Below are 11,804 nucleotides of genomic sequence, written 5' to 3'. Positions count from 1 at the left end.
TCTGGGAGCTGCTGTTCTCCGAGGCCGTCCCCGTGGAGCAGAGGGTGCCGCTGAGCCAGCAGCACAAGGACGGGGCCCTCTTGGCGGAGGAGCTGGCGGCTGCACTGAGGGCCGCCCACGAGCAGGCTGCAGCCACTGCCAGGACCACCTTTGCTGGGTGAGGATCCCCGTGACTCCAGGAGAGCTGCTGAGAACGGAGATCATCAACCAGGGCATGTACGAGCAGTTGGAACGAGGCCGGACCATGGCCCAGGACATGGGCAGCCTGGCCTCAGTGCAGAGGTACTTGCGAGGCACCGGCTGCATCGCCGGCTTGCTGCTGCCCAGCTCCCAGGAGCCCCTCAGCATCCACGAGGCTTGTAGGAAGGGGCTTCTCAGGCCTGGCACGGCCCTCACCCTCCTGGAGGCGCAAGCAGCCACTGGCTTCATCACTGAAAGAAAACGAGGGGTATTCGGTGGAGGAGGCACTGAGGGTTGGTGTCATTGGGCCCGACGTGTTCGCGAGGCTGCTGTCGGCTGAGCGCACCGTCACCGGCTACACCGACCCCTACACCGGGGAGCAGATCTCTCTCTCTTCCAGGCCATGAAGAAGGACCTCATCGTCCGGGAGCACGGCATCCGCCTGCTGGAGGCCCAGATCGCCACGGGCGGCGTCGTTGACCCCGTGCACGGCCGCCGCCTGCCCATGGACGTGGCCTACCGGCGCGGCTACTTTGATGAGGAGATGAACCACGTCCTGGAGGACCCGAGCGACGACACCAAGGGCTTCTTTGACCCCAACCTGCAGCTGCTGGAGTGCTGTGTGCGCGACCCCAACACAGGGCTCTACGTGCTGCAAGTTGTAAAGAAAGGAGAAACTTACAGGTATGTCGATGAAGCCACAAGGCAAGCCCTGCAATCCAAAACTACCAGAATGCACGTGGGGAGGTTTGCCGATCAGAGGGTTTCCTTCTGGGACCTGCTGTCCTCTCCATACTTCACAGAGAAAAGGAAGAGAGGGCTTGTCCAGGAGTACAGAGCCCGGAACTCAGCCTAGAGCAGTTGCTGGAGATCATCCCCATGACAGTCAAAGAAACAGAAAAGCAAAACCAGGTCATCAAGGTGGCAGCCATCGGAGGCGGGGTGACAGCTGCAGAGCTATTCAACTCGGGAATCATCGGTAAGAAGACACTGGATACACTGCACAGCAGGGGTGGCTGAGGGGCGGGGCCTCCAGCAACTGCAGCACGTGAAGACCTACAGCCGGAAGGCAGTGGCTGTATTGCAGGGGTGGCCACACCCTCCACCCAGGAGGTGATGAGCATCTACGAGGCCAGCAGGAAAGGACTCATCCCCGTGGGGTTTGCGGCCCAGCTGCTGGAGGCTCAGGTGGCCACGGGGTTCATGCTGGACCCCCATGGCCACCAGAGGCTCTCTGTGGACGAGGCCATGGCTGCCGGCCTGGTGGGCGAAGAGCTGCAGGAAAGGCTCCTGAACGCTGAGAAGGCCGCCAAAGGCTACGCAGATCCGGCCACAGGACACACAATCTCGTTCCAGGCGATGAAGAAAAAGCTATTGAAACGGGACTTGGCACTCAGACTGCTCGAGGTGCAGGTGGCCACGGGGGCATCGTGGACCCGCTGCACCACCACCGGCTTCCGCTGGACACGGCCTACAGACGCAGCTGTCTGGACCAGAACACGTACCCACTCGCTGAGGAGCAGAAGTGCATGCATAAAAGGTTTGTGGATCTCAACACGCAGGAGAAGGGGACTTACCAGGAGCTGCAGGAGAGGGGCCACCGGGAAGAGGGCATGGACTGGGCCCTGGTCCCCAGGGTCAGCGGCAGACGGGACTCCAACTTCATCAACAAGGCAACCAGAAGGGCCCTCAAAGCCGAGCGGGTGGATGTCACAGTGGGAAGGTTCAAGGGCCAGAGACCATCGGTCTGGGAACTGCTGAACTCAGAATACTTGACAGAGGACAAAAAACGTGAGTTAGTAGTAAAATACAAGAGGGACACGGCACATGCACTAGAGAAGGTAGTAAAAGTTATTTTCGAGACAACTGATGAGAAGGAAAAGAGCAATAGACAGTTATGGTTCAGAGGGGTCAGGAGGCAGATCACAGCCTCTGAACTCTTCCAATCAGGCATCATCACTGAGGAGGACCGGAGGGAGGGCAGGCCACCGTGGAGGATGCCAAAAATGCCAGGGGGTAAAGCGCTACCTGGAGGGCACCAGCTGCATCGCGGGCATGCTGGTGCCCGCCAAGGACGAGCCCAGGCGCCAGGAGAAGAGCATCTACCAGGCCATGTGGAAGGTCGTCCTGAGGCCAGGCACAGCCCTGGTGCTGCTGGAGGCACAGGCAGCCACCGGCTTCGTCATCAACCCCGTGGAGAACCGGAAGCTGACTGTGCAGGAGGCGTTTGCAGCCGGGATGTTCAGCAGTGAAACCTACCAGAAGCTGCTGTCAGCCAAGCGCAGCGTCACTGGCTACACCGACCCCTACACCGGGGAGCAGATCTCCCTCTTCCAGGCCGTGAAGAAGGACCTCATCGTCCGGGAGCATGGTATCCGCCTGCTGGAGGCCCAGATCGCCACGGGCGGCGTCATCGACCCCATGCGCAGCCGCCACCTGCCTGTGGACGTGGCCTACCGGCACGGCTACTTCAACAAGGGGATGAACCGCGTCCTGGAGGACCCCAGCGACAACACCAAGGGCTTCTTCAACCCCAACACACACGAGAACTTCACCTACGTGCAGCTGCTCCAGAGGGCTACTCCTGACCCAGAAACAGGCCTCTTGTTTCTTCTCTGTCTGGAAAGTGAGTGGGTATTCTTTCTAATTGGTTGTTTTTTCCAACCCTGAAAAACATATGACAATATTTTTAAACACTTTTTAGTGTGCCGGTATCTGTGTGCAATGTGTTCAACTTACGTGTACAGTGACATTCTACTCTCTTCCATCCTTTTTTGCTTCTGGTTCCTCATTGCATTAAAGGAAAGGCATTGTCCTTTGTGATTTTTTTCTTTTCACCCTTGGTGTTATCAGTTGTGAATTTTCAATTAAAATTTCACAAGTGGCCATTTCTGATAGACTCTGATGTATTTAGAGTGAAGGACTTTCCTTTGTTTCCTTGGCCTATCACACTGAAGTGTATGCATCAATTTGTTATATTCCCATTTTAATTAAATCCGTTCTTTTCAGTTATCGATTTTTCTCCTGTTTGTTGAGTAAACCATTTCCCATCAATTTCTCGCTGTAGTAAGTGCCTTTTGGGTCTCAGTTTGAGGTCCACCTGCCATTATTTTCCATCCTATGGCTGTGCTTTGAGGGGGCAGAGGCTGATTCTGTCCCCTGGTGCAGCTCTCCCAGTTGGTATGACCCCCTTGGTTTGCGTCACCAGCTTTGTTCTGGAGGTACGGCCTTTACAACGTACAAAGAATTGTTAGTATGTCAACAAAGCTTTTTTCTTTGATTTCAGTTTTTTGAAGGTTCATCCAGAGAACTCTTTATCCTTATTGTAGATATGAGGTTAATCACGGGAGATAAGCATTGACAACTTAGGTTGGCATACAGTCGTATCCAGAATGGTCTCTGCTTACACTGCAGTTCAGGTATCAGACGCTCGGATGAGCCTGGAACTTCAGACACTCATTGCACAGTGTCTGGCTGGGGCAGGTGACAGAGGGCCAAGTCTTGCTGGTCCCTCCTTTGCGACACAGAGCGTTCTGAGCAGTGTGAGTGATGGTTTCACAGGATCGCCTGAGGTGGGTGGAGTGGGGAGTGCGGGGGCTATGCTGGTCCACCAGGATGACGGCAGTGGAGTTATGTCTATGCAGAAGGTTGGGAGGAAGAGAGGTGTGCAGGGGACTCTGAGAGACCAACAGGCTGAAGGCCTTTGAACCCGGGGGGAGGAGCAGGAGGTCAGGGTTGTGGTTTAAGTTTGAGAGAAGGCACACACGTGTCCACTACTTTTCTCTCCAGAAAGACATAGTGAAGGGAGGGTGAGGGCTCAGCAGGTGTGAGCGGGAGGAGACTATTGAAAGGTAGTGGGGGTTTGGGATAAAGGGGGTTTTAGACAAGAATTCTAAAGCACATCCCCTGTTGACATGGCTGGAGAGTGTGGGGGGCCTCTGGGGTCGGGGCTCCCTTCTGATGGCTCCACTGTTCCTGAAGAGCCATCAGCAGAAAGCGGAGAGAAGGCCATCCCGGAATGTGGGAAGGTGGGTGTGTGGACGTGAAGGGGAAACACCGAATTGCAGGCCAGTGGGAGGTCTGTGGTCACTAATTAAAGTCCACCTGCTTGCGTATTTTTGTCTCCTTCGGGGACCCTCCCACGTGTTCCTTAGGGGAGGGGGGACGTGCCGGGAGAGCTGGCCTCCCCGACGCCCATCCCTGGCCTTCCCCCAGACCCTCGCGGTGATCCCCGGGCCGAGCGGGCTGCGCGCGGCCCGCTCCACGCTGGGTTCACCCCAACGCGGGCGCCCGGGGACTGGGCCGGGTTTCAGGATGTGTGTGGCAGGAGTGTGGTGGGGAATCGGTGCAGGAAGTACCAGCGGCTCCCAGGGCTGGGCAGGGCCGGTCGGCGCAGGCCTCTGCGCGCCCGGGGAGGCCCCGACGGACCCGGCTCCGGGCCGCCACGCAAACCCCTGCGCCCGGGCCGCTCGCCTCAAGCTGGTGCCGGGGCAGCCGAGAGCAGCGAGTCCCGGGAGGAGCCTGGCTGGGACCAGGCAGCTCCGCCGGGAGGGGGCCTCGGGAGGGGCGGGGCCTCTGGGCGGGGCCCTGGGCGGGGAGGGCGGGGCCTCTGACGGGGCGGGGTCCGCGAGGCGGGGCCTTCGTGGGTGTGGGCGGGGATCGTGGGCGGGGCCTCGGCCGGGGTGGGGCTCCACGCGGTGGGCCCCTGGGCGGGGGACAGGTGGGGTCTCCGCCGGGCGCCGCAAAGTCTCTACCTTCTACGGGGAATCTCCGCTCGGGCTCCGGCCAGGGGAGGCGGCTCCGGCGGGGCAGGCGGGCTCCACCCCCCCCGGCTGGCCGCGCGCCCGCGCCTCCCAGTTCCCGGAGCCCGAGTAGGGGCTCGAGGTGGTGGCGGCGGCGGCTCCGCTCCCAGCTGGGCGTCTGGGCGCGGGGCCAGGACGGGAGGGGAGCGGCGGCGGCGGCGCTGGGCGGCGGATAGCGCGGAGGGCGGTGGCCTGGACCCGCCGAGCCATGGCGGCCCCGGAGCCGGTGCCGAAGCGGGGCCGGGAGCGGGAGCGGGAGCGGGAGGACGAGAGTGAGGACGAGAGCGACATCCTGGAAGAGAGCCCGTGCGGCCGCTGGCAGAAGCGGCGGGAGCAGGTGGGCACAGCGGGGAGGGGCGGGTCGCCACCCACCTCCGGCGGAGGGGCCCTTGAGACCACGCGGGGCCGTGCGGACTCTCGGGGAGCCAGAAAGCCGGAAACCTCTCCGAAGCGTCGCGCAGGCGGCCCCCTTCTTGACGGGCCCTTGCACTCCTTTAGCCTGGCGCCCACGCCCTGGTGAGGAACCCCCGATTCCCTAAGTCTCCTCCCGAGACCACCTCCCCATGCCTCTGGGACTAGCTGTTAGTCCTCTGGGGACCAGCCTCAAAAACACCCGGAGCATGCCCCAGATCCCCTCAGCCCAGCCCAGGATACCAAGCCTCTGCTCCTGGGTGCCCAGCTTCCCCCCAGAGCAGGCCAGCGCCTGCCTCACATGCTCGGGCTGCTGGAAAGGAGGTGAGCGGAGACCTAGCCCGCACCCTCTTCCTCTCCCCCACGCACCAGCTCACTCGTGCCCCCCCCACCAGGTGAACCAGGGGAACATGCCCGGCGTCCAGAGCACCTTCCTGGCCATGGACACGGAGGAGGGGGTGGAGGTGGTGTGGAACGAGCTGCACTTCGCTGACAGGAAGGCCTTTTCGGCCCACGAGGTAAGGCCTGCTGCCCCCCACCCCGCCCACCCCTCCCCAGCCTGGTGACCGCCCCCCCTTCCCAGGAGAAGATCCAGATCATGTTTGAGCAGCTGGTGCTGGTGGACCACCCCAACATTGTCAAGCTGCACAAGTACTGGCTGGACGCCTCGGAGGCCCGAGCACGGGTGAGCCCTGGGCACACCACGGGGAGGGGGCCGCCAGTGGGTGGGGCGGCTGTGGGCACCCACCGTTGGTGGAGCCCGTGAGCCTGCCGCCTCGCAGGTCATCTTCATCACAGAGTACGTGTCATCGGGCAGCCTCAAGCAGTTCCTCAAAAAGACCAAGAAGAACCACAAGGCCATGAATGCCAGGGTACAGGGAGTGGGCTGGGTCAGCGTCAGGGACAGGGTGGGGTCGGGGTGCACTGGGGACAGAGGTGGTGAGGGGGTGCTGGGCGGCCCTGGGCACAGGAGCGGGGCTGGGCCGGGGCACCTCGGGCCCAGCTGCCTTTCCTGCGCTCATCCCACGGAGTCCGTCCGCCGCCAGGCCTGGAAGCGCTGGTGCACGCAGATCCTGTCCGCGCTCAGGTGAGGGCCTGGGCTTGCCCGAGCACCTGCCCTCGGCGCCCCCACCTCCCCGGCACCCCTGACCCAGCTCCGCCTGCTCTCTCCTCCTCCCCAGCTTTCTGCACGCCTGCAGTCCCCCCATCATCCACGGGAACCTGACCAGCGACACCATCTTCATACAGCACAACGGCCTCATCAAGATCGGCTCTGGTGCTGGCGGAGCGGGGCTGGGCAGGGGCGGGGGGCGGGGCTGGGGGACCTGTCTGGGCCGGGGGTGGACGACGCCCAGTGCCCCATCACGCTGACGCCTGCTCTTTCTCCCCGCGGTGACCGGCTCAGTGTGGCACCGGATCTTCTCCAATGGTGAGTGGGGACCCTGGGGGGACGGAGCGTGGGAGAGAGGTCCGGTCTGCTCATCCCGCGCTCTCGCCATAGCGCTCCCAGACGATCTTCGAAGCCCCATCCGTGCTGAGCGGGAGGAACCTCGGAACCTGCACTTCTTCCCGCCAGAGTATGGAGGTGAGTCTGGGAGGTCCCCCCTCACCCCCGGCATCCGCCTTACCTGCCCTGACCTGCTCTCCCCTTTCAGAGGTTGCCGATGGCACTGCCGTGGACATCTTCTCTTTTGGGATGTGTGCACTGGAGGTACTAACCCCGTGGTCTCTGGGCCCCTCCCAGCTAACTCCTCCCATCCCACCTGTACTGTCCCTTCCCCATGCCTGACCTTGCCCTGCCCCCAGATGGCTGTGCTGGAGATCCAGGCCAACGGGGACACCCGAGTCACAGAGGAGGCCATCGCTCGCGCCAGGCATTCTCTGAGTGACCCCAACATGCGGGTAAGCAGCTGGCCCTGCCCCTACCGGCTGGCTCTCAGTGTTCCAAGGAGGGCCGGTGCGGTGCTTTGGGCAGGCCTGGAGGTGCAGCAGGTCAGGGCCAGGCCCGCTGCGCAAGCCTCCACCCCACCACCCCCGCAAGGAGGGCCTTACTGGGCGTGCATGTTGAGTTGCAGACGTGAAGGCTCTGAGGGCACATTCTCAGCACAGAGAGACCGGAGAGATACTTCCCGTGTGGGCACAATTTTTATGCCTATTTTATAGATAAAGAAACAGGTTTAGAGAGGCTTTAGAGCGAGTGGTGGAGCCGATGTTTGCATCCAGGTCTGCCCGATTCCACATCCCCGCCTGTAAGCCTTCAGGAGACCAGTTAGAAAGGACGCGGTCCTAGCCTGTGTTGGGGGCAAGGTGGGTGGGGAGCCGGCAAAGGGCATGCGGACGGACGGAAGCTGCAGCCACAATCTCTCTGGCCAGAGTCTGGCGACTGTCTGGCTTCAGCGCATGACCTCTGGGGATGGGGGAGGGAAGTGACGGGGCCTGGACAGGACTGACGAGGAGGTGGAGCCAGGATGGACCGGAGAGGCAGTGGAGGGCATGGATGTGGGGCAGGGCAGGGACACTTCAAGGTCATCTCCGGAATCGGGCCTGACCTGAGGCAACCAGAAGAGGGGCAGGCTGTAGGTAGGCGGGCTCTGGCTGGGCTGCACTGACCTCGAGGCCCGCGCTGATCTTTCAGCACTCTGCCCAGCCCCAGGGCTGCGAGGCGGGGGCTGGTGTCCTCCCCGAGCAGTGCAGCTTCACCTGTGAATTGGGGACGACAGTGCCAACCCGCCACGATTTTTGTGAGGGGAGCTGGAAGTAGAGCACGGGCAGTTCTGGGCCCAGGGCAGACACAACTGCCCTGTTTGAAGAATCAGGTCCTGGCTTGTCTGCTAACGGGCTGCCTCTACTCTGTGCACGTTGCTCCACGAAGGCTCCCACGGGGTTGGACCCTGCAGGGGCCCCTTCTCCTCACACAGTGGGGCCAGAGTGGAGGGGCTCCACCGACTGCAGCCCCCTCTCCACACCCCAGGAGTTCATCCTCTCCTGCCTGGCCCGGGACCCTGCCCGCCGGCCCTCCGCTCACAGCCTCCTCTTCCACCGTGTGCTGTTTGAGGTGCACTCGCTGAAGCTCCTGGCCGCTCACTGCTTCATCCAGCACCAGTGTGAGGGGCAGGCCGGCCTGGGGGTGGGCCAGGGCCTGGGGTCGGGATGCAGAAGGAGGCCCCGCAGGACCTCGTGCTTCAGGGCCCACTGCCCTGTGTGCTCCCACGGCCCGCAGACCTCATGCCTGAGAACATGGTGGAGGAGAAGACCAAGGCGACGGACCCGCACACGGTCCTGGCAGAGATCCCCCGGCCGCCCCGGCCCCCGTTGCAGTGGCGGTGAGCGGCCTGCAGCCCGGAAGCCTCCCCTCTCCTCCCGGCCACGCCCCCCCAGTCCTGCCCCCCCCCGCAGGACCGCCGCCCTCATGTTCTCTTCACACCCATACTAGGTACTGTGAGATCTCCTGCTTGGAGCTTGACAAGTTCCTGGAGGACGTCAGGTGAGGGCTGGAGTGAGGCTGGGGAGTGGGCAGCTGTCAGGCCTGAGCCCTCAGCTGCCACCACCCCGCACTGTGTCCCTAGAAATGGGATCTACCCACTGATGAACTTCGCTGCTGCTCGGCCCCTGGGGCTGCCCCGTGTGCTGGCCCCACCCCCCGAGGAAGCCCCAAAGGCCAAGACCCCGACGCCAGAACCCTTTGACTCAGAGACCAGAAAGGTAAGCCTCTAGCCTCCACAGGCCTGCCCACTGCCCAGACGGGTGCCCTTATCAGGGGTTTCAAGTCCCCCAGCCCGGTTCTCCTCCAGGCTGCCAGGAGAGACCAGGTCCTGGCTAACCCCCTTTGTGGGGCTTGGGGGGCAGTCGTACAAGCTGGGATACCCCCTTTCCCAGAGGCTCCACAGGGGAAGACCCCTGCAGGCCCCTGTCCCATACACGCTGCCTCTCGGATCCCACCTCCTTGGCTTGATGATTTGCTGACATCTGTGACCTGGTGTTTCCGCCAAGGCCCCCAGGCCCTATTTCCCCCGTCCCCTCCTCCTGCTAGGCTCCCCACTGGCCAGGGGCCTCCCCGGCCACCCTCTCCCTTTCCTTGTCCACACCCACTGGGCTCCAGAGCCTCTGGCTTTGGCCTTGGGTGTGTCTCCATGGTTACCTCCCTGATCTGGGCCCCCTCTGTTCCCCACTTGGATGCTGCACAAGCCCCCAGCCTGGCTGCCTTCCCCGGCTTCCCAACCAGAATTTATGTTCTAATAGCCACAGCTGGGGGTCCTCAGCGCACGCCCCCAACCCCCCCCCGCCCAGCACGCTGAGGCCTGGTTTTGCTGGCATCCTGTGCTTCTGCTGTCATATCCCTGCACACCTCGCTCCTCCCCCACCCCCTTCCCACAGCTCTCTCTTTGTTCAGGTGTTCTCTTCACCTGTGAAAACTCCTATTCATCCTTCAGTACCCAGCTTCAATGTCTACTCTGGAAGTTTCCCTCAACTCGCCAGGCTCCTAGCAGTGAGATGTGCTTCCTAGGCTCCCCTTGGAGACCGTCCTCATTTCCGGTCTTTACGACCCCTTTGTGTCTGGGCCCCTTCGACACAGCATCTGCTTTTGCTGCCCAGTTGCTGAGTTCCAGCCTTCGTGGGTGACCTTGGCCTCCCCCTTCCCCCAGGTGATCCAGATGCAGTGTAACCTGGAGAGAAGCGAGGACCAGGCGCGCTGGCATGTGAGGGGGGGGCGCCGCCCACAGAGGCGCGGGAGCGCGGGAGGGGCGGGGCCGACTCCCGAGCCCACCTCGCCCTCCCGCCTCCCCAGCTCACTCTGCTCCTGGTGCTGGAGGACAGGCTGCACCGGCAGCTCACCTACGACCTGCTCCCAAGTAGGCCGCCGGGCGGGACCCTGGGCGGGCGCGGGGCGGGCACGGGTGGGCGGCGCTGCGGCCTCACGCCCAGTCCCCACGCCCCTGCCGCAGCCGACAGTGCCCAGGACCTGGCCGCCGAGCTGGTGCACTATGGCTTTGTCCACGAGGTGAGGTGCGCAGCCGGGTACGGCCAGCCTGGGAGGGCCGCAGGGTGGGCCGCGCCCCACCATCCCCCATGCCTCCCTCCCGCCCTGCAGGACGATCGGCCGAAGCTGGCCGCCTTCCTGGACAGCACCTTCCTCAAGTACCGTGGAGCTCAGCCGTGACCCTGATCCCGCCTCAGCACTCCAGCTCCCCGGCCCCCGGGAACCAGACCTGGTGGCTCCCGTGGGGAAGCTCGGCATTGGCCCCGGCGTCTGGGTGGGGGACCAGGGCCCCCTCGGCCTGTGTGCCTGCTAGTGAGGACCCTCCCCCTTCCACAGCTCCCAGCAACCCTGCGGTGGGGCTGAGGGTGGTGGGGCCAGGCCCGTCAGGGGCGAGGGAGCCAGGGCTGGGGCTGGGGGGCTGGTTAGGCCCCGCATGTCCTTAGGGTCAGGATCCCCCCCCATCGGCCAGCTTCCACAACTCAGCATCCCTCCCGTACCCTTCATTTCCACCCCCGACGCCGTCTGGTCATGAGGGGCTGCCCTGCAGGGAAACGCAGCACAGTGCTGGGGGGCTGAGGGGCGGGGGTCGGCCCTGGACAGATGTGTGCCCTGGGAAGTGCTCCATTCCAAGTTGCTACCGCAGAGCCACACGAGGAACCAGAATCGCCGCCTTAAACCCATGGTAAACCACCTGCAGGTGTCAGGCGTGGTGCTGGGCACTGGGCAGGGCCACGGCCCTGCAGCTCCATGTGGCTCTCGCACCCCGCCCCCCGGCCAGTGCAGACCCTCCAAAGGGCTATTTTCTGTCCTTGTTCCCTGGCCTCGAGTGGTCAGGGTCAGGCACCCTCCCTGCTCCTCCCAAGCTCACCACCCCTCCTGCTACCTCTCTTACCTCCTCCTGTGGCAGCTGCCTTCCTGGGTCCTAAGGCTACCAGCCCCGGCTCCCTGTCTCCTCCACCCCTACCCCCCATAACCCTAGCCTCCGTTCACTTGGACCACCTCCCTTCATTTTCAAATGTAGTTGATCACTCTTAAAGATTTTAAACTGCATGTATAAATTTAGCACATTCAGGTTTCTAAGCATCTCAAATGTCAAACAAGAAAAGCTCACCACTGTGTTAGTTCTCTGTTGCTGCTGTCAGGGTTTACCACAAACTCAGTGGCTTAAACCAGCACACTTAGATAGTTCTGTAGCTCAGAAGTCTGGCACAGATCCCACCAGACTAAAATCAAGGTGTTAACAAGACTGCGTGTCTGTCTGGAGGTTCTAGGGCAGAATCTACTTCCTGCTTCTTCAGGTTGTTGGCCTGCAGGTGTCAGGCGCGGCGCTGGGCACAGGGCACGGATTCATTTCCTCGCAGTGATGGGGCCGAGGTCCCCACTTCCTTGCCTGCTGTAAACTGAAGGCCACTCTCAGCTTCTAGAGGCAGCCA

At 62.6% G+C, this 11,804-nt stretch overlaps 2 protein-coding genes and 1 pseudogene across 2 annotated transcripts; all 3 read left to right on the top strand.

The window, feature by feature from the left end:
• The first annotated feature begins 214 nt into the window (after positions 1–214).
• On the top strand, positions 215–1,184 carry LOC137751078 (epiplakin-like; annotated as a pseudogene).
• On the top strand, positions 1,060–3,080 carry LOC137751077 (epiplakin-like). The gene is given in 4 exon segments (XM_068525500.1): positions 1,060–1,159; positions 1,268–1,438; positions 1,486–2,176; positions 2,178–3,080. Coding segments are annotated over 4 exon segments (1,635 nt in total). The 3' UTR covers positions 2,851–3,080.
• A 1,786-nt stretch (positions 3,081–4,866) lies between these two features.
• Positions 4,867–10,708, top strand: NRBP2 (nuclear receptor binding protein 2). Its single transcript, XM_068526173.1, has 18 exons — positions 4,867–5,319; positions 5,789–5,911; positions 5,977–6,078; positions 6,176–6,265; positions 6,440–6,480; positions 6,575–6,669; positions 6,799–6,822; positions 6,895–6,978; positions 7,049–7,104; positions 7,200–7,295; positions 8,365–8,497; positions 8,614–8,716; positions 8,827–8,877; positions 8,960–9,095; positions 10,037–10,090; positions 10,180–10,243; positions 10,337–10,392; positions 10,483–10,708. The coding sequence occupies exons 1-18, from the start codon at positions 5,191–5,193 to the stop codon at positions 10,549–10,551; spliced, it is 1,506 nt and encodes a 501-aa protein (XP_068382274.1). The 5' UTR covers positions 4,867–5,190; the 3' UTR covers positions 10,552–10,708.
• Positions 10,709–11,804: the final 1,096 nt, after the last annotated feature.

The sequence above is a fragment of the Eschrichtius robustus genome, chromosome 17 (genome assembly GCF_028021215.1).
Source record: "Eschrichtius robustus isolate mEscRob2 chromosome 17, mEscRob2.pri, whole genome shotgun sequence".
Taxonomy (NCBI): Eukaryota; Metazoa; Chordata; class Mammalia; order Artiodactyla; family Eschrichtiidae; genus Eschrichtius; species Eschrichtius robustus.
Note: the sequence above shows the minus strand (reverse complement) of the source record. Positions and strands in the feature narration are given on the sequence as shown.